At 30.9% G+C, this 25,986-nt stretch overlaps 1 protein-coding gene across 1 annotated transcript in view; it reads right to left on the bottom strand.

Annotated features, from left to right (window-relative positions):
* The window catches only part of mirr (iroquois-class homeodomain protein mirror), a 359,729-nt gene extending 334,491 nt beyond the window's left edge, over positions 1–25,238 (bottom strand). The window contains exon 1 of the mRNA XM_069845095.1: positions 23,971–25,238. Within this exon, the coding sequence (XP_069701196.1) occupies positions 23,971–24,009 (39 nt within the window). The 5' untranslated portion in view covers positions 24,010–25,238. The remainder of the gene's footprint in view (positions 1–23,970) is intronic.
* Positions 25,239–25,986: the final 748 nt, after the last annotated feature.

Raw genomic sequence — 25,986 nt, 5'->3', positions numbered from 1 at the left:
ACAAAATAGAAAAAATATTATTTATTAAGAAATGTAGTTTAAAGTTAACATAGGTTAAGGGTGTTTGAGAATAAGGTGCTTAGGAAAATATTTAGGACTAAGAGGGATGAAGTACAGGAGAATGGAGAAAGTTACACAACACAGAACTGCACGCATTGTATTCTTCACCTGACATAAATAGGAAAATTAAATCCAGACGTTCGAGATGGGCAGATCATAGCACGCATGGGCGAATCCAGAAATTAAAAAATGTATGATGAATGTCTTGATATTCTCTATTACTTGTTCTTTATTTATTCGTCAAATCAATTAACACGAAACAAGAAAAATTCGAAAGTAGGCCCACGAGTTGGATGAAATAAATAAAGGCGACGTTAATGCGACACACAAAGATCATTCGCGGCACACCGATTGAAAATGGCTTATATAGTAATTTAGTATTTTCTTTACTTTAATATAGTATGTTACGAGTAAAATGACTAAATATTTCTATGAGACAAAATGAATCCGAAACAATATCGAATTCAACAATTAATAATATTTAAGCAAAATGTAATTCTTCAGTTCTAACTTCTTAATATTTTTGTGAAACTAAATAGGCTATATTTCCTATATTTTCGAAAGGCTAATACTTACTTGTCATTCAAAAAGCGTAAGAAATTTGAGCCAAACTGATATTTTGTATTATTATCATTTAATATAAAAAAGAACGAAATTATTTGTGTAAAATTTATAAGCAACTTAATACTGTAAAAACTATTTGTACATAATTTTAAAAGGCATATAATTTATTGTAAGTAAAATTATTCATTTTTAAGTTCGTGACATTGTCACAAAATCTAAATTGTTTTCCACGGTTTTAAAAAGTTAATAATTCATTTATTTTTTAAATCGTTAAGAAATTAAAATAGAATCAATTTCATAAAATATTGCAATCAATAAATGGAACTTTGAGCGAAATTATTAATTTTAATTTGTAATTGAACAGTCTATTGTACTGTTATGAAAGTTAATATTTTATTCATTTGATTATTTATTTATATACTTTATACATTTACACTGGTTTATTTGATGAAAAAAATGTTAAGAGACATTAATACTTTTTTCATTTTATATTATGAAAACAATTTTTTTTTTTTTTTTTTTTTAGAATTTAATGTAACATTAATTTATTATTTATTTACCTTTTTAAAAAGGTAAGAAATTCAAGCCTAAGTGAGCGTTTTACACTCTTTCTTTCAATAAAGAAAACGTTAAGCACAATTATACATTTTCGTCATTAATGGGTCTATATTGTTGCGAAAACTAAATAAATTTCTACTTTTAACAGTAACATATTAATTTACTTTATTTGTTGAAAAGGATAAGAAATTATAGCAAAACAAATCGAAATGATTCATTTTCAGTTTTGTAATAGTGTTGTGAAAAGTAGAGTAATTATTTTTACAGAGTTTTATTTACATAATTGTGACTGGACTAAAAAATGTAAACAAAATGAGATTTCGAAGTATTGTATTCAAGAAGAAAGACTTTGAATAAATGATTTCAAGTTCTCCACTTATAAAATATTTATATGTCTCAATATTAATAATTATTTCGGGAGGTAGTTTATTTAAACAGAGGTTCAAAATACTTGCGTTACTCTAACATTTTACGAAGGACACAACTGCTATCGACATCGGAAACAAATTTGATAGCAATAATTTTTGTAGTAAAGTAAATCTGCATGGAATAAAAGAACAATAGACGATTCAAAACGTGAAATTCTCCTTTTAGAAATAGTAAGCTATTTAATTTTATACTGCATTGATATATTTAAATTTATTATCCAATATTTGATATTGTAGTACAGGCTATATAATAGCTCATGTAACTTAAATTTTCATTGTCAATATATAGACATATATATTTTTCAGATTATGAAAATATTTTTATAATTTCAATATATGGAGTCTCGTAAATGTTTTAATATCTATTACAGAAAAGTCTGATATTAACCTTGGTGCTAACGAAACTTAATGCATTTCTTTTTTAACAAATATTGTATGGAATATCTGTCGTAGCAATCCTTCGTTAACAAAAGCTTCTCTGGTGTTACAGGAATTATTCGTTAATGGAGGTTTTTTTAGTGTTATTGTCACAGCGTACCTTTAACAGAGGTTTCGTTAGTGTTTTAGTCACAGTAATTCTTTTTTAAGGAAGTTGCAATAATGTCAGCATATCAATTCATCTTTAACGTTATTCTAGTATTTTTATAGAAATTCATCGTTAAAGGACCTTTTTATAAAACTATTGTCATAGTACATTTCTTTTCTGAACAACGCTTTCTCTGGCGCTTTCATAGAAAGTCTTCATTAACAGAAATGTAGTTATCTTTCTAAGGAATTTCATAGTACCTGAGGATTTCGTAAAATTGTCGTCATACCAATTATTCGCTGACGAAATTTTGGTTAACATTGTTATAGCAATTCTTTGTTTTTGGAGATTTTACAATATTGAAAGATGAATATTTTGTTAAATTTCTGTATACTGTTGTCTTCATAGCGATTCTTCGTTAATGGACAACTTTGCAAGGGAGCCAAAAATTAGTAACGGAAGTTTATCTACTATTGTCATCATATAAAAATGTTGTAAATGGATTTCGTGTTCGTTTTTTACACTAAATCTTCATTATCGCCGATTTTGCTACCATTGTTACCATACCATTAAATTTTCTTAGTTAACGGAAGATTATACACTGTTGTTACCGTGAAAATTGTTTCTTAACGAGGCTCTGGAGTTCTGTCGCCATAGCAATTCTTTGTTAACGGAAAATTTCTAATCTTACTTAACATAAATTTTGTTACTCTTTTTATTAGTCTACAGCAATTTCTTCTTAACATAAGTTTTATTCCTGTATCCTTATAAATTCTTTGTTAGTACAAGGTTTAAGCTTAGGTATACTGATTTAGTTATTATTAAGTTTTCTTTAATTAGAAATTAACTGCTGATATTTTTGGGCCTTCAGTAATTTTTCATTTACGGGGGACTTTGAGTGTTTCCGTAGCTCTTACTATGATTGTCGCTATATTAACAGTTCCTTGTTAACGGGGGATGTGATAGTGTTTTAATTGCAATTCTTATTAACGAAAAATTTTTAGTGTCACGATTATAATAAATATTTTTATAATTTACTAACGGAAATATTGCTAATGTTGTCACTATTATAATTCTTCAGTAATGTAGATTTCCTAATGTCACTGTTACAACATTTTTGTTACTGTTTTTACCGTAAATCTAGCAGTTCAGCATTATTTGTTTCCTGTAGTAGGCCCTAATTCTTCATAGAGGAACGTTTTTTTGTATTACAGTTAAAAATGTTTCGTGACAATTTTTACCAAAGAAATTATTTCTTACTAGAGGCTTCGGTACTATTTTTATCCTTAGTTTTAATAGCAGAAAGATTTTCTAATATTATCTAATGTTATACACATTTTTTTTTACTCTTTTTACCATAGAAATTCTTTCTTAACGAAATGTTTGATTTCTTTCTTAATGGAGGTTTTGATACTATTGCCACGAAAGTAATTCTTCAGTAATTGAAGTTTTCTACTTATATTGCTATTAAAACTTATGTTAGTATTGTTACCATAACATTTTTTTTTTCTTAACAGAGGTTTTGATATTATCGTCACCAAACTAATTCTTCAATAATGGAAGTTTTGTACATATATTGCTATTAAAAGATGTGTTACTGTTGTAACCATAGCATTTCTTTCTTAACGGAGTTTTCGATATTATAGTCACCAAACTAATTCTTCAATAATGGAAGTTTCCTACATATATTGCTATTAAAAGCTGTGTTACTGTTGTAACCATACCATTTCTTTCTTAACGGAGGTTTTGATATTATCGTCACGAAACTAATTCTTCAATAATGGAAGTTTTCTACATATATTGCTATTAAAAGATGTGTTACTATTGTAACCATAGCATTTCTTTCTTAACGGAGGTTTTGATATTATCGTCATGAAACTAATTCTTCAATAATGGAAGTTTTCTACATATATTGTTATTAAAAACTGTGTTAGTGTTGTAACCATATCATTTCTTTCTTAACGGAGGTTTTCATATTATCGTTACCAAACTAATTCTTCAGTAATGAAAGCTTTCTACATATATTGTTATTAAAAGATGTGTTACTGTTGTAACCATACCATTTCTTTCTTAACGGAGGTTTTGATATTATCGTCACCAAACTAATTCTTCAATAATGAAAGCTTTCTACATTTATTGTTATTAAAAGCTGTGTTACTGTTGTAACCAGAGCATTTCTTTCTTAACGGAGGTTTTGATATTATTGTCACGAAAGTAATTCTTCAGTAATTGAAGTTTTCTATTTTTATTGCTATTAAAACTTATATTAATGTTTTTACCATAACATTTCTTTCTTAACGAAGGTTTTTATATTATCGTCACCAAACTAATTCTTTAATAATGGGAGTTTTCTACCTGTATTGCTATTAAGAATTGTTACTGCTGTAACCATAGCATTTCTTTCTTAACGGAGGTTTTGACATTATTGTCACCAAAGTAATTCTTCAGTAACGGAAGTTTTCTACTTAGCCTATAGGCCTATTGCTATTAAAAGTTGTGTTACTATTGTAACCGTAACATTTCTTTCGTAACGGAGGTTTTGATATTATCGTCACCAAAGAAATTCTAACTGAAATTTTCTACTTTTATTGCTATTAAAACCTATGTTACTGTTGTTACGGTAGTATTTCTTCCTTAACGGAGGTTTTTATATTGTTGTCACCAAATCAATTTTCCATTAACGGAAATTTTTTAGTCTTAATGTTATGAAAATTTAAGTGGTATTAGACCTACTAGTGATATACTATCATAGTAATTTTTGTCCTATGTTTAGACTGTGTTGCTACCAAAGCAATTAGGCCTAGTATTCTTCAACGGAAGGTTTCATATTGAATTTCTCACATGAAGTTTTCGTTAGCTAACGTTATGCCTTGTTGTTATAACAGTTTCTCGTTAACGGAGGATCTGTTAGTGGTTCTGCCGTTGCAGATTTTCGGTAACGGAGGATTAGCTAACATTGTTACCATAGCAATTCTTCGTTAAGAGAGGCTTCGCTGTTTGTTACGACGGCCTCTTCGCTTCTTAATGGAGCCCGCGTTACAACACATGCGGCTTATCGAGTGCCGCATCTTAATGCGCGAACCTTAACGGGCTGGAGGAGGGACCGGAAGTGCCTTTACGGGTGGCGCAGACCAGACTAGTGTTTATGTACGACCGTGGTGCCGTAACACATCTTCACGGGAGTAGCAATCTTCATCATGAATCCTTAGGGCTGCGGGAATCTGGGAAAGTTAAACCTCCACCAGCAACTGCCAACTATAAACTTTTCTCTGCATGTTTTACAACTTAGGTCGTAAGAAGGCAAGTTATTACGTCATGTAAAGGGTTGTGTTGTATTAGTGGCAACTCTTTAATTATCGCGGGGATGGAGATCATGCTAATTTTTTATAATTATCATCACAACACAGTAACGAATTTAGGCCAGAAGTTGGATTTGCTTCGTCTTCATCGTAGCTTTACAGAAGTCCCTCGATGGTTTTCTGCTGGTTTTCTCTTTTTTTCGTAGATGATTCATCACATGTTTTGGCATGACTATATTTTCCATCTTGTTCATGAGATGTATCTTATTCTTCTTGTAAACTGCCTAGTTGTCATAGATGAATTCAAATTTAATTTTTCAAATACGCCAACATTTCTTGATTTATTGGCTTAATAATAATAATAATAATAATAATAATAATAATAATAATAATAATATTAATAATAATAATAACAATCTGAAAGTTAGAATTTATAAAACAGTTATATTACCGGTTGTTCTGTATGGTTGTGAAACTTGGACTCTCACTTTGAGAGAGGAACAGAGATTAAGGGTGTTTGAGAATAAGGTTCTTAGGAAAATATTTGGGGCTAACAGGGTTGAAGTTACAGGAGAATGGAAAAAGTTACACAACGCAGAGCTGCACGCATTGTATTCTTCACCTGACATAATTAGGAACATTAAATCCAGACGTTTGAGATGGGCAGGACATGTAGCACGTATGGGCGAATCCAGAAATGCATATAGAGCGTTAGTTGGGAGACCGGAGGGAAAAAGACCTTTGGGGAGGCCGAGACGTAGGTGGGAAGATAATATTAAAATGGATTTGAGGGAGGTGGGATATGATGGTAGAGATTGGATTAATTTTGCTCAGGATAGGGATCAATGTCGGGCTTATGTGAGGGCGGCAATGAACTTCCGGGTTCCTTAAAAGCCAGTAAGTAAGTAATAATAATAATAATAATAATAATAATAATAATAATAATAATAATATTGTATCTTCATCATCATAGTATTCTGTTCATGAATCTAGACCAAAGGTTCGTCCGTTTTGTCTTTGACATAGCCTAGCTATCCGAAACTGTTTCGAGATATCTTCCTGCTCGTCTTCCTTTTATTAGTTGATAATTATTATTTGTTTAATCACTAGTTTGTAATTCTTGTGTTGTCGATTCAAGATACGTAGGCCTAAGCAATTCTTCCTTCACTTGGACAGATTTCATGTAAGAAATTAATTTTTAATCCATTCAGTAGTTATAGCAAATTTTTATGGTAAAGTATTATTATTGTGATTATAATTATCATCATCACCATCACCATCACCATCACCATCATCATCATCATCATCATCATTCATCATCATCGTATTTCGTTCATGAATCTAGGCAGCAGTTTTGAACGGAACTATCCAGAACTCTTCCTAGTCGACTTTGTTTTATTGGTTGACAATTTTTATTTAGACGACTCTAGTGTTGTCGATCTAAGACACTTAAAGTAATTTTTCTGTACCTCGACAACTAATGCTCTAAGAATTTAATTCTTAGTCCATTTAATACATCATAATTACTTTTAGGTCGGTGATCATCATAATTACAATACATCCACCAAACAGGCGAAAAGCATCTATTTTGTAGCTATTCAAAATTCTCTTTCAGAGGCCTTCGTTATCGTCTTTGCTGTCTTTTATTTAAATATTTTTCTGTCCTAGAGTATGTCTTTCATTGCAAACCCAGAATTCTCCAATCTTTTCTAATTTCCTCATTGAAGTCTCAGCATACGATCCGTATAACTTATCTTAATATTGTCTAGCCGCTGAAATCTTCTTCTCTCTCGAACTATTTTTCCCGTTTACCATTCCTTTCAATACATCCTTCAGTAGGCAATTTCTTCTTAGTCAGTGACCCAGCCAGTTCTTTTTCCTCTTTCTGATCAGCTTCAGCATTATTCTTTCTTCACACACTCTTTCTAGTATAGCTTCATTTCTTATTTTACTTGTCCTTCTCATATGCTCCATTCTCCTCCACATCCACATTTCAAATGCTTATAGTAGTTTCTCTTCACTTCGTCATAATGTCCATGTCTCTGCCTCATATATTTCCACATTCCACACAAAGCACTTCTAGACTCTTTCTTATATTTTTTTTTTCCACAGATCCGCAGAAGATGCTCCTTTTTATATTAAAACCTCCCTTTTTGGGTACTTATTAATTTATAATCTAGTTTATATTTCTTATGATATTTAATTCGGGATGTTGTAACCAATTGTCTTTGTACGTTGATAGTTTGTCTTTTACATATTTAATTTTTAGTTCTCCCAATATATATAATATCCTATATGATCATACTCTATTAATAATTATATTATTATTACTTTTATTATTATTTTTATTATGCTTGCTTTCATTATTATCATGAGATACCATTCATGGATCTAGGTCACAATTTGGTCTATTTCGTCTTCAAACTTATCGTCTATGGGCCGACTCAGAAATCTGTGGCGTAGAAAAACGAAACAAGACATCTGGGCAAGTGGTATGTGGGAGGGCTAGGGCCAATGACTGCTCTGGGAGTAGTCATGATTGAACGAAGCGAGCAATCGCTTGCAGGAGGGGATAATTTCTATCTGAACTCTACTCTACCTTCTACCACCAGCATCTTACCCCTTAGCGGACTCGAGCTGATGCTACCCGCAATACACTCTGGCAGAGATAGACTCCACCTCCATATGCGCGAAGTTACTCTACTGATTCCAGGAACGGAACATAGTAGTTTTTTGTTGTCAACCTTATCACATTCTACAACGAATTCTTGCTGTAACTTACTGTACTTCAGCTCAAAATAATATTCTGGATTACAATATGATGATGGATGTAATCTATTATACAAAATTAACTCATTAATATTATAATTATATACATTATGTTCTCTGAGGGATTAGAAATTATGGCAGTTTCCGTCATTATTCTGTGACAATCTGAACAAACATTCGGAAGTTTTCGAATGCTTTGCTATAATACCCATTCGTTAACGAATGTTTTGTAATATATTAACGAAGATTATAATAGTACAGGTACCTATAATTGTCACCATGACAATTCTACGTTAAAGAGGGAATTGTTATTATTGTTACTGCAAGAAAATTGGTTACAGGAGATTTCCCTGCTTTTGTTACCGTAACATTTTAATAGAGATTTTGATAGCATTATCATTATGTGAGTTACTTGGTAACGAAAGGATTTTCTTTTGCTGTTTTGTCACAGAATTCTGTTAACGGAATTTTTTTTTTGCTGTTTTTGACATGGAAATTATTGTCAACAGGGATTTGGTTAGTGTTTATTGTTACTATAGACATTCTTTTGTTGACGGAAGTTACCTTACTGTCACCATACCAGTTTTTTTTTATGGAAATGTTGTTAGTGTTGTACACATTGCAGTTTTTAATGGAATTTTATGCTACCATTGTTGCCATGACAGTTATTTAATATAAATTTTGATAGTTTTGTCACCATAGCAATATTTTTAACGGACGTTTTGCTAGTGTTATCATTACAACCTTTTGTTAGTGGAAGTTTTTGCTACTCCTAAAACCATGGTAATTCTTTAATAGCAAAATATATTTAGTTTATATTGTTGCCACAGCAAGTTTTTGTTAACGGAAGTTTTTCTACTGCTGTTACCTTAGCAATTTTTATTAATGCTAAGATAGTACTGTCAGCACAGCAATTTTTGGTTAGAAAATATTAGTTAGATTCTTATAACAATTTCTCGTTAATAAAGGTTTTGTTACATTTCTCACCATACAAATTAACAGAAATGTTAAAGTGTTGTCATCATAACAATTTTTCTTTGGGAAATTTTGCTGCTGGTACTGTAACAACTCTAACGAAAATTTTGATAGGTTTTTCATCGTTGCAATTTTTAATGGGAATTTTGCTATAGGTAGGCCCTATAATCATAGCAGTTTCTTAACTGAGATTTTTATAGGATTGTTGGCATGTAACTTTTTTTTGTTAGCGGAAGTTTTGCTACTTTCGTTACCATAGAAATTTTAACATAGGTTTTTATAATATTATCTCCATGGCAATTTTGTGTTAACTGAAGATTTGCTATGTAAACATAGAGATCCTTTATTAAGGGAAGCTTTTATAATAAGTAGACTTTACTGTTAGCAAGTAATTGTTCGTTAACAGTTTTTGCAGTAACAATTCCTTGTTAACAAAGGTACAGTTACTGTTGTTACCCTATAAATTCTTCAACGGAAATTCTGACAGTGTTGTCATCGTAGCGATAATCTTTAACGAAATTTTGTTGATGTAACAACTCTTGGGAAATTTTCATAGTCTTGTCATCACTGCAATTAACTTAATGGAAGTTTTGCTGCTGGTAAAACCATAGAAATTCTATAACTGATTTTTTAAGGTTGTCGCCACAGACTTTTTGTTAATGGAAGTTTTACTACTGTTATTGCAATAACAGTTCTTTAGCAGATATTTTGTAGTGATATTTTTGTTAACGGATGTTTTGTTGCTACTTTACCTATAGCAATTCTTTGTTAACGGAAGTTTTGATAGTATTGTCACCACATATATTCTTCTTTAGCAAAATTTTGTTACTGCTTTTGCTATAACAGTTCTTTCTTATGGAGATTTTGTTACTGAGGTTACCATACCAATTTTTATTGGCGTTTTTTTTTACTGTTGTCACTATTCAAAACCTTTGTTAACATTTACTTTTGCTTACTTTTGTAGTTTCTCATAGTTTAAAGTATGTTGTCAGTAATATCCACGTTGATAGTTTCTTTTCTTGAGGTAGCCTATTATTTACCTATGAAACATTATCAAATATGATTTGCTAATTTCTAGAGCAAAACAAAATTAATCCAAAATAATATAAATAGGCTTATTATGACCTATATCTGCAAAATGTACCATAAGGAGCTAGAATTTGTGTTATTTTCAGTGCCAGCACTTAAGAGACATTAAACCAAAATTAAATTATGGGCTACAACCAGCGAAACAACCTAATTATCTATAACTTATAGGCGGAATAGTGCAACACTAGCGGTTCATGACAACAAGGCAAAGGGATATACACCCACATTCGTATGTGATTCAGATTGGCCTACATTTTTACTTTCCTGCCATTAAGAAAGATGAGTAAGGGGACAGGAACCCTGTAATATGCTCAGAATTTCAATTTTTGTTTTTCTTTTTGTTGATTTAGGCTATATTCTCTTAAAAATCATCTTTCCAAAGGTATATTATTTATGCGAATTATTATTATGGAAATATATTTTTAAAAATTGTATCTAAGATTAGGATTATACAGCTGGGGTGGTCAGATAACTTGGGCAGCCATTTTCCGTAAGTTTGTATTTTTCTGTATAAAGTGTACCATATCTCAGCTTCTAATGGTTAGATTTATTTCTAATTTTCTGTGTGTATTTAGTTGGTATTGGAGCATAAATTGACACGGAGGGTTTAAAAAAAATAATGGTTTTAAAGGAGATTTCTTGAAAAATATAGCAAATAATGAGGTAAAAATTTACATATTTAGAAAAAGTTCATAAATTTATAAAATATTATTATTTTTGAAAACCCTTCCATCAGATTGCTTATAAGAGTGTCAGAAATAAGCTGTAAAAGTTTAATTGTTCTACTTCCAACAGTTTTAGAGGAAAGATATAGTAAATATCATTAATTTAACACGTGTTAAGATAGCAGGTTCACGGTCACCTTCTGCCAAATTAAGATGGAATATAAAAACTGGTCTTGTTTTATCGTATGATTGGCTATTGCTAGGAATAGCCTATATGTCTTCACAGGCCAGCTTGCTATTTAGCTAATTTTTGTTTTAACAGTGAACTTCAAGGCTAAATAAAGTAAGAAATATTTTAAATATGGTTAGCCTATTTGTGAAAAATGTATTTAGTGAAGTTTACTTTTTATTTCTCTTGGTAATTTCGTGGCAGTGATTATTTCGTGATATATTTTTTTTCCTGGCTCTTTCGTGAACCAACCAATAGTTTTACGAGATTCAAATATCCGCCAAGGAATTGCTTATGTTGTCCAGTTTTCAAAAACATACAGCCACACTTTGTGAAGCAGCTACAATAGTTCAAGAAAGAGCCAGGAAAAAATATCACGAAATAACCACTGCCACGAAATTAACTTACTACGGTTTACTCCTATGCCCCGTTTGCCGAAAATTGTTCTATTTCTTCGACAAATAAGTTAGGTAACTCACAGAGTTTGTAGACTTTACACGCAACACTTTTTTTTTCGAATTACAGACACTTTGTCGGTGTTTTTTTTTATACTACCGCATCATTAAATGCTCCGAAAATATTTACGAATTTGTGACGTCCGCTTATATCCCGTCCAGGCTACAGCTTCAGGACAAAGCAGCGGTGCCATAAATCTGTGAGGTACCATAAACAGTAGCAGTAACCTAACTACTTCCTTTGCAGTGACATTTCTCAGAAAGAATTTTGACTCTCCTGAAATTCTAATCATAGACACCTTAAATTAAATATCCAGCTATAGATGAGATATAATACAGTATTCGCAACAGTTTATGCCCCGCTGAATCCATAGAATTTGGTCGCTTAGCGCAGTGGAAGGTGACCGCTAAAGTGAGGAGAAATTTACACGAATTTTATCGGGTATTAAATGAGTCCAAAATAAAGGACTGTTTACTGAGGTAGAACCGCTGAGTGGAAGTTGGATTTTTGGAAGGTTTTGTTGTGCTAAGTGACTATTTTATATAACAGTCTATAAAATATTTAATATAATTTAATTTAACTGACAGATTTTAATGAAGACGTTGGAATTTACTTCTTGACATAGGCTATTTGCTTGATATTTTCGGATGTGCAAGAGTGTATCCTGATACATGTTTAAAAAATCTCAACTCAGCTACCTCAGTTAGTTTGGCTGTTTTCTGAACTATAGACAAGAATTGGAATGTTTGTTACTTTATAACATTTTGAGTAGGTCTATGTTATTGCTTATTATTTTTAATAATATATTTGTAAAATTAAATTTTTAAAGCTAAATGTCGTTCCGAGTTACTATTACATGTGGTAGGCCTATTATTGTCTTTTTCATTGAAATTTTGTGCTTATTCTAACTTATCGTTTTATTAAAAATGTGACTTTTTAAGCAAATAGACTAACTTATTTAAAATCACCTTTATTTTATTTTCTGGTGTAGCCCGTACCAGAATCTAAAAAAAAAAATCCAATAATAATAGACTAATAATAATTATTATTATTTATTATTGTTATTGTTATTATTATTATTATTATTATTAGCCTATTATTATTATTTCATAAAAAATCTTTGAAATACTAATGTATTAAACAGATGTTATAAGAAAGCATAATTCAAAGCGAAACAGAACATTTAAAAATTTATGTTCAGAAAAAAGGATGAATACTAAATACATAAGATATCAATAACTTAATATTCCCCTTAATTTTGGAACGTATAAATTGTAGCTCTAGAAGAGGGTTTCTATACGTAGGTTAGAAAGAGGAGAAATTTATTGTTGAAGGGTAAGTTTTATTTTATTTTTATGAGTGGGAAATTTTAATATTTTAACATTGTATTATGAAATGTTACCTAAAATTTCGTGTTAGAATTTAAAATGTATTTTTTTAAGAAAATTTTCAACACATATTGGCATAATTATAATACTTGAAGAAACATATTATTTCATTTTACTGAATCCAAAAGTTCAACGGCTGCTGGTATGAAACATGGCTTTATCTACGGCTTAAAACTTTACAATAAATTAATTTCTCAGTGCCCTGTTTTAGCTAACAAGTACGATTAAATTTAAACTGAAAATTAAAGAAATTATTAAGGGAACTTAACATAGGGTTAGATAATTAATTGTTAAATATTAGTCTTATATTACTATACTTGTGAATATTGGTTATAAACATTTTCAATTGTGATTGCTCTTTATCATATAGGCTCTTGTTTTTGTAATCTGTGTTATTTTATTGCTTATATTAATTTGTTTATTTTGTCTTCTTTTTTATGCATGTAATAGTTTCTTAATGTATCTTTTTAATGCAAGTAAATAAATTGTTCTTCTTCTTCTTCTTAAAGAATAAATATAAAAACCAAAATATAAATTGGAATGACTAAATAAGTGATCTAAAAATTAAAGACAGGAATTAATTAATAAATTAATATAAATTTGTTATACGTAATTTGTGAACGTATAGCCGAAAACTGATCTACATTAACGGGAGAATGTGTTGTGCATACTAAGATATAATTACTTATCAGTAAAATATTGAAGCAATTATTTTATTGCTGTAAGCTTATAGGAACAAATGTTTATTTATGTTAACCTTTTCGTCAGGTCTTCATATAAATATTACGAAAGTAAGATCCAAAGCCAGAATGAACTTCATTAAATTAAAAATAAAAGCTCAAAAGGATAACTCAGAAATTACTTAATAAATGAGTGAGTTAAGTTTCGTTATATTATAATTGACTCTCGTATAAACCGAAACTTCAGAAATAAGTTTCTATGTAGCTACTTAAGTGTAAGAGGAAAAGAGCAACAATACTAGTCTACCAATCTATTACCAGCATTGGGGTCTGTGTGGTTACCACATAAAAGAAATTCTATCTTCAATTAGGCTAAAACTATAGGGCCTATTATAAAAATAACTATTAACTAAATTTTTTTTTTCAGATATTTAAATATATTTTAAAATGTAGCCTATGCCTATGCTCCAAATTATAAGTTGTAAATAAGTAAGTAAAGTAAATAAAAATAAAGAAGTGAACAAATAGGCTTAAGGAAATAAATAAATAAATTCAAAAGAAAAAGAACACAAGTTAATTAACAAATGAACACGAGTTCGCTAAAATATTTTGTCGGTGCATAAACTGTAATTTCAAAACGAGATTCTTTAGCCTATGTAGTAGCCAAGAGTAAGGTGCTAGAGTACCTATTGTAGGCCTATTAAGGCATAGGAACATTTTTTTACCAAACAAAGGTTACTACCTTGTATTTTAGGTATAATAAAACTAGCTAAATTTGTTGTTGGTTATTGAAAGAAATTTAGAACATATAAATTCCACCCTGTAAATAGATATGTTAAAATACTGAGAAATTATTTAAGAAATCAGTATGAGCCCATTATCGTCAGAGATCGTATATACTAGAGCTTTAGAAACGGGGTTCTTCAAGAATGTGACTCATCCTAGTTGCGAGTAGAATATTGAATAGGCTTACCTACTTTATTAATTCAAAATAACATGAGTTTATCAAATAGGGAATTCTATTTTGTATTATATCATAAGAGTTAGCTGACAAAATTTTAGGAATTTAGACTATGATTCATTGTTTAAATAAATAAATAAATAACTTAACATAATTACGATGTTCATACCGGTTTAAACTCATTTTAATATTTAACATGTTCAGTATTCTTTACTGTATTTAATAGTTTTTTTTTTAATTTTATTGCCTTTTTCTAATATAATTTCACTATCACTTACAATATTTCAATATTGGTTGTCAGATACTGTAAAATTAAACGAATATAATTAAAAAAAATAATAGATCAGTGTAACTAAGCCAATTATTATTTGTGATCGTATGAAATAAAATTTTTAGAAATGGTTTTTCTCTCATTGTAAGTTGCTTTTTTTTTTTTTTTTTTTGTAGAATAGTCTAAGCAAGACTTTTTTATTGTGTTGATCATAGTATTCTATTGACTAAATTAAATTATTTGGGTATCATAGGAAGTAAGTTGATGATTTTTGAATCTTACTTATCGATCGAAAACAAAGTGTTTCGTTTAATGGTAAAAAATCTGATGTTATGAAATATTAATATGGAATTCCTCAAGGCTCCGTATTGGGTCCGAAATTATTTTTACTAGCTTCTAATGACCTAGCCTACAATATAAATGCTGATACTGTTCTGTACGCGGATGATACTACTTTTTTAATTAACCATAGTGATATTATCTATTTGAAAAGCTTTGCTCAACGTAAATTAAGAGATGCTGAAGTTTGGTTTAATGCGAATGCATTTTGTCGAACCCAGCTAAAACTGAACGTGTGATTTTTACTCTAAAGAAGACTAATTATGAACAAAGTCAGTTTAATATGTTAGGAATTATTGTTGATTCCAAGTTGACATATTGATCATATTTCTAATAAACTTTCAAGAACTTTGTTTCTCTTTTAGAGATTAAAAACTGTTGTACCTGAAAACTATATTCGTGATACTTATTTTGCTTACTTTCAAAGTACTCTTACCTATGGAATATTGCTATGGGACAACAGTGCTTTTATAAATAGGGTCCTATTGCTTCAAAAAAGGGCCATAAGAATTATATAAAATGCAACTTTTGTGAAAAACAAAATCATGACTGTAATAAATTTATATATTATAAGAGTTAATTTTGTATGTTAAGGACAATCTTCAAACTTTAACATTAAGAAATGATGTTCATTTCTATGACATAAGACAAGGAAATGATTTCAATATCATAACATGTAGACTTGCTAAATCGCAAAAACTTTTTTGTCAAATGTCATTGAAGGTTGCAAATAAATTTTAATTTAAGTAGAGCTGCTCTCAAATTTTACACCTCTAGTTGGTTAATTTTAAATCAGTTTTATAATCTTGACGAATTTTTTGATTTACAATCTCTTTGTATTTGTTCCATTTTAACTAACCTTGTCTGTACATATTGCTTTTAGACATGTAATTTAAACTATTAAACTACTGGAATACTCTGCTGGATGACACGTGCTTATCAAATAGCGTCAGCAGACTACTTCTGTTTTTATTGTAATCGTGTTTGTATTTGAGAGTGGAACCTATGTACTGTAGACAACAAATTATTGCACGGTTATGATGTAGGGCCACTAAAATTTTAATTCCCTGTAGTGATGACCTTAATAGGCGTATGACATCTTTATGCAATTGAGTGAATTTAGTTGAAATTACTTCCCATAAACGCATTTATAAATTCTAACTACAGAATATATTTTCCAGACTGTTTTTATTTCTCGTACATAATTTTATTATTAATACATTTTCTTTCTTTATGAAATGCACTTAAGTTCTTGGAATAATATTATCTGTGTATAAATTCATTGAAATTAATAACTAAACCACATGCATATTGATTTCAATAATGTAAATCTCACTTGCACCCAGTAGTCTATATGCCTATATATATACTTTTAAAATTAAATCTATAGCCCTGCTGTACCATTGAGTAGTGAACCATAATTTAAAATATTTTGGTTTGATGAATTAGAAATATTATCAATGACTAAACTTATATTTTATAAGTAAAGGACATGATATTTTTTTTATCAGAGCAGAAATATATTTGCGAAAGAATACTTTTCTATGTGGTTATATAATTAGAAAAAATAATCCTCAGAACAAATGCTAAAGCTTCATCTTTCCATTGTTTTTAGAATTTAGTTTATTTCCTATTGTTCACACTATCATTAATGTTGTAAATTACTGACGTCCGATATTCGATTCACTTCTGTTTTAAAACGAATAACTACTATCCCAAGAAGGCCATGATTGCAATCTCTTTGGTCATAGCTATGTTTATAGATTAATTTACATTGTTAGTGTTTTATTTTTGAGAAATATTTTTTCAGTTGCTAATAAACACGAAAACTTGTGTATCAAAGGCATCATGAGCGCTAATTAATACATCATTTGTCACAGTTTTATTACACCAATCAATATTTCCATCAATTTCATATAGCATGTCCTACTATATCAATTAATTACCCCTCAATATGTTATAATAATTGTGTGATATTCAATATGTAAGTTATTATGAATAATCTAAATTGTATTTACACAAATAATAATCATCTATTCTTTATGTCAAAATTATATTTATTAAATTAAACGTTCATTGTCTGTTCTTAATTACACAAATAATTTAAGAGATAAGATCATGACATAACATATGCATGGAATCATTTTTTAAATTAAATTTTCAATGAAGTATGAATCATAAAACAATTTCGCGTAATGAAATTGTTAATTAATTTTTTTCTAACATCATAGGTCCACAGATTATGCTATGAGCTTATAAGAGAATACGGAAATACTCATGTTTTCTTCAGTTTATTGAGAAGCACCATAAAATGTCCTCCATGTTTTTCAATATGGTTGATATAAATACTTCTGATGTTTGTCAAAAATGTGGCACAACAAAATTACCTTGACTTTCACCGATGCTCGTTTCAGAAGGAAATGAAACCTCTTCTCGTGTTTATTTTTATAACTAAGTTTATCTCGTTTACAGTCACAATAGACCTTTATGCTAAAATCTTTTTAAAATTTTGTCAATAACACTTGAATTAATATGCCGTTAAACTTAATGGGATTTAAATTTTATAATAATTCCTAAATTAAATGTTACCTGACATTGTTTTTGTATAATTTCCTTGCGTTCTCCCATTACAAATTTCATATCTCGAGTCTTTTATTTTATATTTAACTGTTGCCTAGCCTATATCTAATATGAAGAATAACTTCTCGAAATTACAGAAGGCCTAGGCCTATATTACTTATTAATACGCCTTTACAGATTCGTAATGAAGCATTTAGTAACCTACGACTGTCAAATTTTTCTTAATTCTTCCCATAACAACCTTTAATACATGTACTCTGCTTTAGTACATTAGTTTGTAGCAATTTTTATAGATACCTACTCACTAGTTTCTGACTTCTTACAATAGAGTTGCCTTCTTTAAATATTTCAGGCTAAATATCTTAAGGGCTATAACATAACAATATTATTACGTGTCAAAACATCTTAAATTTTACCCCAAATGTTTAAACTATAATAATAATAATAATAATAATATTTATTAATACTATACACTTGAGCTACATTAGGCATTACAGCCCGAAAGAGCAGAAGCTCGTGCTCGGGCGCAGTTCAGATCAGTTATACAAAATATATCACAAAATTACGAGAGTTCATTGAGCACAATCACATTAATAAATGGTAAAATACATACAGCATGTAATAACAGGGTCTATATACAAATAGAAAATACAGAAGTACATGAATATTAGAGTAACAATTTTAACTCAATTAGCTTAAACAATTAAATAATTAATCTGATTTGTTTCTTAAATCTATGTGTGTTAAGTGTACTTAGCTCAGGGTAAGCTCTAATTAAAGTATTATATATTTTGGGTCCAAAATTTCTGCTGTGTTTTAATCCAGCAGTTGTGTGGCATTTGGGAGTATTTAGAAAGAAACTGTAGTTTTGTCTCGTCTGGTATTCATGAGGATCATATTTAAATTTATTGTGGTTTTTATGGAAGTAAATCAGCAATTTTTCTTTATAAATTTGTTCTAGATTTGATACGCCAAATTCCTGAAAAATTAATTTTGTTGGGTAATCAAAAGGTTTATATAGACAAATTTTGATAATTCTTTTTTGGAGCAGATTTAAAGGATGGAGAGTCGATTTTGCCATTCCTCCCCAACCTAAAATACCATACTGAATTATTGATTGAAACAGAGCTAAGTACACAGTACGCAGAACATAAACAGGTAAATAAGAGCGTAGAATGGAAAATTTGTGGATTGTTTTACGCAATCTGTTACACAGAAAGGAGATATGCTTGTCCCATTTTAAATGTTGGTCAATAATAATGCCTAAATATTTAACTTGTGAGGATATACTCAAAGCGTTACATGAGCAAGTAGGTAGGTTACAATCGTGTATAGTTATACTTATATTATTATTTATTTCTAGTTGCTCAAGGCCATGTGATGTTAATGAAAATGGTATTAATTTTGTTTTAGAAACGTTCAAAGAAAGTAAGTGAGCATCCAGCCATTCTTTAATAATATTAATACCACTGTTAGAATTTTGATAAGTTTCATTCCAACTCGAACCGCTAAATATAACCACAGTATCATCAGCATAAGAATACAGAGTACCAGAATATTTCTCAATGTCAATTTTAAGTAAATCGTTGATATATATTAAAAACAAAACAGGACCTAAAATCGTCCCCTGAGGTACACCTATATCAATGTTACGTGATTTACTAAGGTGATCATTTATTTTAGTTGCTTGAGTTCTGTTACTTAAGTAAGATTTAAATAATTTTAAAGCAATTCCATTAATTCCTAATCTATCCATTTTATTCAAAAGTATACTGTGATTGACCGTATCGAAAGCTTTTTGTAAGTCTAGAAAAATTCCTAGACATTTATTTCCTACATCTAATTCTTGAATTATTTTTGAGGTAACTGCCATAATAGCATCATCAGTGCACAAATTTTTTCTGAAACCAAATTGATTATCATTTAGTAGTTCATTTTTTTCTAAAAATGTTATTAACCGTGTTTTTATACATTTTTCAAATACCTTAGAGAGACTGGTTAATAGTGAAATGGGTCTGTAATTATTAAGATTACTTTTGTCACCAGACTTGTGAATTGGTATCACCACAGCATGTTTTAGGGCTGAGGGAAATACACCTTGAGATATGCACAAATTAAATATAAAGGCAAGTGGTTTAGAAATAGCTTCGATAATAAGTTTCAGGGTATTTGTTGTAATACCATCAATACCAGGAGCCACATTATTTTTTAAACTGTTTACAATATTAATGATTTCACATTCGTTTACAGGAAACATAAACATAGATGATATACTTTTATTATAAAGCTTATAGTGATGAGTACCAAATACTTTCTTTTTTATATTAGATACGATGTCATGACTTACATTAGTAAAATGATCGTTAAATTCATTTGCGATAGTTTCCTTATTTTCAATTGTTATTCCATTTCGACTTATAATTGTCTTTAATATACTATTTTTATTACATTGGGTGTCAGTAGCTTCGTTTATGGTCTTCCAAAATTGCTTTGGATTATTTTTATTTTTGTTAAATTTTTCAGAATAATATTTGATTCTCTGATTTCTTATTACATTAGTGAGAATATTTCTATATTTTCTGTAGTAATTTAATAAAACATTGTTTTGTGGGTCTCGTTTAACTTGCTTAGCTAACTTATCCCTAGATCGTATTGATTTAACAATACCTGTGGTAATCCAAGGTTTAATTTTTTTGTACTTACTTGAGAATTTGAGAGGGACATGATTAGAATATTTACAAATTAGGTTACAGAGTATTTTATAAAAATTATCGAAACATGTATCTGCGTCTTCATTGTAGAATATAGATTCCCAATTAATATTATTAATATTTGATATTAGGCTTTTATGGTTTATAATTAGCTTATAATTGTCCGAAGGTTCAGTGGCTTCTCTGCTAATACTTTTATTACTGATTGACAACAATGCAAAAGTCATATAATGATCTGTTATTGCGCTTGCATATACTCCAGGTATAAAATTTAAGGAAAATATGGTCAAGACATGAATTGGATGATGGACGAGTAATGGAATTTAAGTATTTCACGTATCCATATTCATGCATGATATTTAAATACGTGTTGCCAAAATTATCTAATCTATTTTCTAAAATTTGAATGTTTATGTCACCAAGAATAACATGGTTGTTAAAATAACTTTTTTACAAGAAATTTGACATTTATTTTAAAATACATTTTGACCCATATCTAGTATTCGTCTGTAAATATTTAATCAAAATTTATCAACGCTACTAATGTCATTTGATTTTTGAGAAGATCTACATGCGATTTAGATCTGATTTATTTAACTACAATCGTTTATCGGATACTGAACACATCAGAATTTGAAGTAAAGATTACCACACGTGTTAAAACCATTAAATTGTATATTAGATGCTAAAATAAGATGTAATTTTTGCCGTAGCTATTTTACACTTTGTGAAATGTCAGAAATATGTGACAGCTATTCAAACACTTACTATTTCACAAGGACTAGCAGTAAATCATTAAAAGCTTACACCTTTCTTCATTTCAAGTAATTGAATGTATCTTGATATCTTCTGTTATTTGTTCTCTTTTCGTTCATCAAATCAATTAACACGAAACAAGAAAAATTCGAAAGTGGACCCACGAGTTGAATGAAATAAAATAAGGGCGTACATTTTTTTAATTAGTTATTCATATTTAAATGACATAAATTTATATCAAAATCCTTACCCGTCCCCAATGAAAACACATTACTATACTTCGAAAAAGGGTAGGCTACAATACTAATCAAAATGTCCACCGTATTTAAAATGTTGCTAAAATGCCTACAGGTTACTATAGGCTCTGCGTTGGCTTTCTCCGTAATAAAACATTTCTTGGTATTCGACTTTTTATAGACTCCAGGTTAACTTTGGAAAAACATATCGCATATATATGCACTAAATTATCAAGAGTTATATAGCCTACTTATTAAAGAAATTAGTGACTTGTGTTTCTCAAAATTATTTAAGATGTGCCTACTTTTCGTTCTTTCAGTCGATAATTAGGTATGCCTTAATTTTCTGGGGAAATGGTAGCAAAATTGGGAGTGTCTTGATCTTGCAAAAGAAAGCCATTAGAATTCTATGTCAGTCAAACTATCTTGAACATTGTCGACCTCTTTTCAAACAATCACAGATATTAACTGTCATAAATGTATATATATATATATATATATATATATATATATATATATATATATATACGACCTAGTCCTTTACACTCGACAAAATATAGACAGACTACTCATTAATAGCCAATATACATGATCATGAAATTAGAAATAGTGAACAAATTAATACTCCATACTATAGATCACATAAAACTAGTACAAATGTTTGTGTCATGGGGATGAAATTATATAATAAGCTTCCCAGTCAATATTATAAGTTACCAACCAATAGTTTCAAAGCTATATTTTATAATTGGCTTTTAATTAATCCTTTCTACTCTGTAGATGAGTTTCTTAACATTAATTCATACGAAATTGTTTTTTAATGAATAAAGTTATTTACATTAGTTACAGTTATTACACAAGAATGAAGTGTTTTAATTAATTTTAGAGTTTCAAAATGTTTTGTGTTTTCATTCTAATTAGCCTACTGTTTTCAATTATATGCGTATTTTCAAATGTATGTTTTTTTTTTTGTGACGAAGCCTATCACTGTAATTATGTTTAATGACTTAATAAATTGAATTGAATTGAATTATAACTTCCCTCCCCCACTGAATCAATGATTCCAAAATGAATAAATTCAAAACTATATCTATGCCTACAATTTTAAAAAATCTATACTAATAATAAACCTGTAGCCGAAATTTTTCTGGTAATTTTCGATTTTCCAAAAATATTTGGTCCTAACATATATAATTAACCGCCCTGAAACCGAAAATCGCTTTCTTGAAAATTTTGTTTGTATGTCTGTCTGTCTGTCTGGATGTTTGTTACCTTTTCACGCGATAATGGCTGAACCGATTTATATGAAAATTGGAATATAAATTAAGTTCGTTGTAACTTAGAATTTAGGCTATATGGCATTCAAAATATTTTATTTAAAAGGGGGGTTATAAGGGGGCTTGAATTAAATAAATCAAAATATCTCCCTTACTATTAATTTTCATGAAAAATATTACATAACAAACGTTTCTTTAAAAATAATTTCCGATAAGTTTTATTCCATGCAAAATTTTGATAGGACTGATATTTAATGAGATAAATGAGTTTCAAAATTACAATAACAACGCCATCTAAGGCGGTGTAATGAAATAAAAAACAAATGACTTCGTCTATAAGGGGCCTTGGACAACAACAATCGAAAGCTATGAAACATACGGTAGCTTACAGAGAATGTTCCTGTGTTTGTACGAAGTAATATCGGAAGCTAAATTAACCTATTTGTATAATTATTAATTCACCATTGGAAAGTATAGTTTCTCTAGATGGACATAATGCTACAATGTTATTACAGTAACTTCTGAGAGAATCGAGGACAAGTAAGATTAAAATACCGTCCTATGCACAGAAATCTTGATAGGCTATTCTGAATATTCGTTTCCTGTATTTCTTAAAATAATGTTTATGTACACATTAAATCTAAATGATGTCAATCTTAATTAAACTATGGTTGCATGTAATAAAAATTAAGAAACATGTTAAAGGAATATTGTCATTGCACCAAATGAGTGGTCTCTGGATCAAAATGATCGCAATTTAATTATTTAAATACAATTTAAATTAAGTAACATATTAAACGATTTATTCTTCTATCAAACACGAATGTTCCCTGGGTCAAATGTCCTATTTTAATTATGTAATTACTTTATATTTATTTCTAACGGGTGCAGCGGAGCGCACGGGTACGGCTAGTTTAATATAAAATATTTATATTACAATATATTAAACTAGCGTCGAAGTCTCTACTCCGGAAATGAATAGTAATAAACATTTAAAAAAATAGTTGCGATGTTACTCAACATGCCTACCGCATACCACAGATGATGCGTAAACTTTCACCATCGATGAACCGATTTGAAACCTACTGACACACATTATAACATTGCGTGGGTGTGCGTGCGTATAGGTGTGGTTTTTTTTATTTCCTCTTACCTGAACCGTAGGGGACCCTCGGAAACCAAACTGGGCCATGTTGCGGGGGGAACCTCCCCGCACCTCCGCCCGATGCAAGATTCGGCGTGGGTCCTTACTGACAGGTTGACAACACTGCTATAAGATCAGTCTTCTTCTTGAGTCTTCATGACTTCCACCAAATAAAAAAACAACTAACACCTCACTACAATGCACCCAGGTCCTTCATAAGACACGGGATGTCGTGTCCTTTATGCCATCACACCACAAAACGTTTTCACATGTTCACAAAATCTCGTCGCCATGGTAACCACAGAAAAAATAATAAAAAAAAGAAAGACGAAACGTCTTCTACTTCACTTGTTTAGTTTCGTAGCCCAACTGTTTTAAAAAAATTGACAGTTGATGTTTTTGCTTCTTAAATCGAGTTCACACTGTTATCGACCTACATACCACAGATTTTTCTATACTGTATAACCTAATTTTTATGTAGACACGTTGTCGCATGTTAAATTTACCACTTTGTGAAAGCCACTGTTCTCTATACCTGTAACATTGAAGCATCTTTGGTCGGCCACTAGAAGAAATGTAATTCCAAATACACTCAGCTTAACACACACACAAGATGGAAGGGGAGGCGAAGGGGGGGAAGAGCGGAGCCGATTGCTTTAGTGTGTGAGATCACAGTTATTGGCAACTCGAGATTTATCGCGTACCAACCTCTTTCATTTTTTCCCCCTCTCAACGTCAAATTCAACCAGTCTTCTTGTTCTTCCTGCTTTTCATTTGTTTTTTGTAATTATCGCAAGCACGTGCTTACAGAAATCACATGTGGACCCCGGGGTTAGGCTACGGTAGTAGTAATACTCCACTCCTACCCCCTCCACGCACCCCTTGACTATACCGACGGGGAGAAATGCGTACGTCGACGGATGGTTCTAGTTGTAGTGCATGCATCCCCCTAGTCACAGAATCACTTCAAGTCACAGAAGCACAAAGTCACACACCGCGATAAAAAAAAAAGGTTTTTAATTAATTTTTTTTGTCGTCTCTCGCGACAGTTTGGTCGTAGCGTTGCTTCGTATCGTTTCTTTCCTTGTGATGCGGTCGCAATCAGGTTTGTTGGTGGTGGCGATTTTTCCTCCGTGGGTGGGTCGGTTGTGGGGTTTTTAGGCGGTGGTGGGGGGGAGCGAGAGAGATGCGAGAGCGGGATCCTTCTCGCTACTTTAGTCGTTCCGCACCGGCCTTACCTCCAGTGTCGTCGATATCCCCCCGAGCGACTTGACGATAATAACACTAGCGGTTAGCCTGAGGGGCCCGGAGACAGTCTACTCCGAAGGGGGAGGAGGGACGAGGAGGAGGGATGGTTAAAAAAAATCCCCCTCGATTTTTGTTAGAATCCCCCAAAAGTTTTGACTATCGCTCGGAGGAGAAAACGTATAGAATTGTTTGTTTGAAAAAAAAAAGTGGGAGGAGCAGATTTTTTCCCCTTTTGCACACAGTTCTATAGAGAATTGTACGTTATGTAGTTTGTTTCCACACCTCTACACTTCGCTCTTCCCCCCTCCCACCCCACAACGTCTCCCCCTTCCCCCACTCGGCACACACACACGTATATACACACACATTTCCCCTACATCCCCTCCACGGCCGCCCCTCCGCCTCTTGTAGCTTATCCTCACTATCTACAACTGTTTAGTGGACAGTGCTTCACACGGCCTTCTTCACGTCCAGAGGTCTTTCCTCTTCTCTTCGGAATCTTCAACAAGGAGACGACGTTCTGCTAGTTTTTCGTGCGAGCTTCCAAGACGACCTCGCTGCCACTTTTTGGTTCTGTTGAAGCCACACTCGTCCACGGAAGGCAGCACACAAGTCTTTGCAGAAGGGAAAACAGAAATAGAGACTGATTGAGAGCGAGAGAGAGAGACAAAAAAAAAAAGAAGAGATTTTTGTGTGAGACCTTTCTCTCTATAATGTCGCCTCTCGTTTGTAAAAGTGAAGCAATGGAAGTGGTGGGGTGCTTTTGGCCCGGGGAAA

The sequence above is a fragment of the Periplaneta americana genome, chromosome 14, assembly GCF_040183065.1.
Source record: "Periplaneta americana isolate PAMFEO1 chromosome 14, P.americana_PAMFEO1_priV1, whole genome shotgun sequence".
Taxonomy (NCBI): Eukaryota; Metazoa; Arthropoda; class Insecta; order Blattodea; family Blattidae; genus Periplaneta; species Periplaneta americana.
This window is presented reverse-complemented; position numbering and strand designations above follow the sequence as displayed.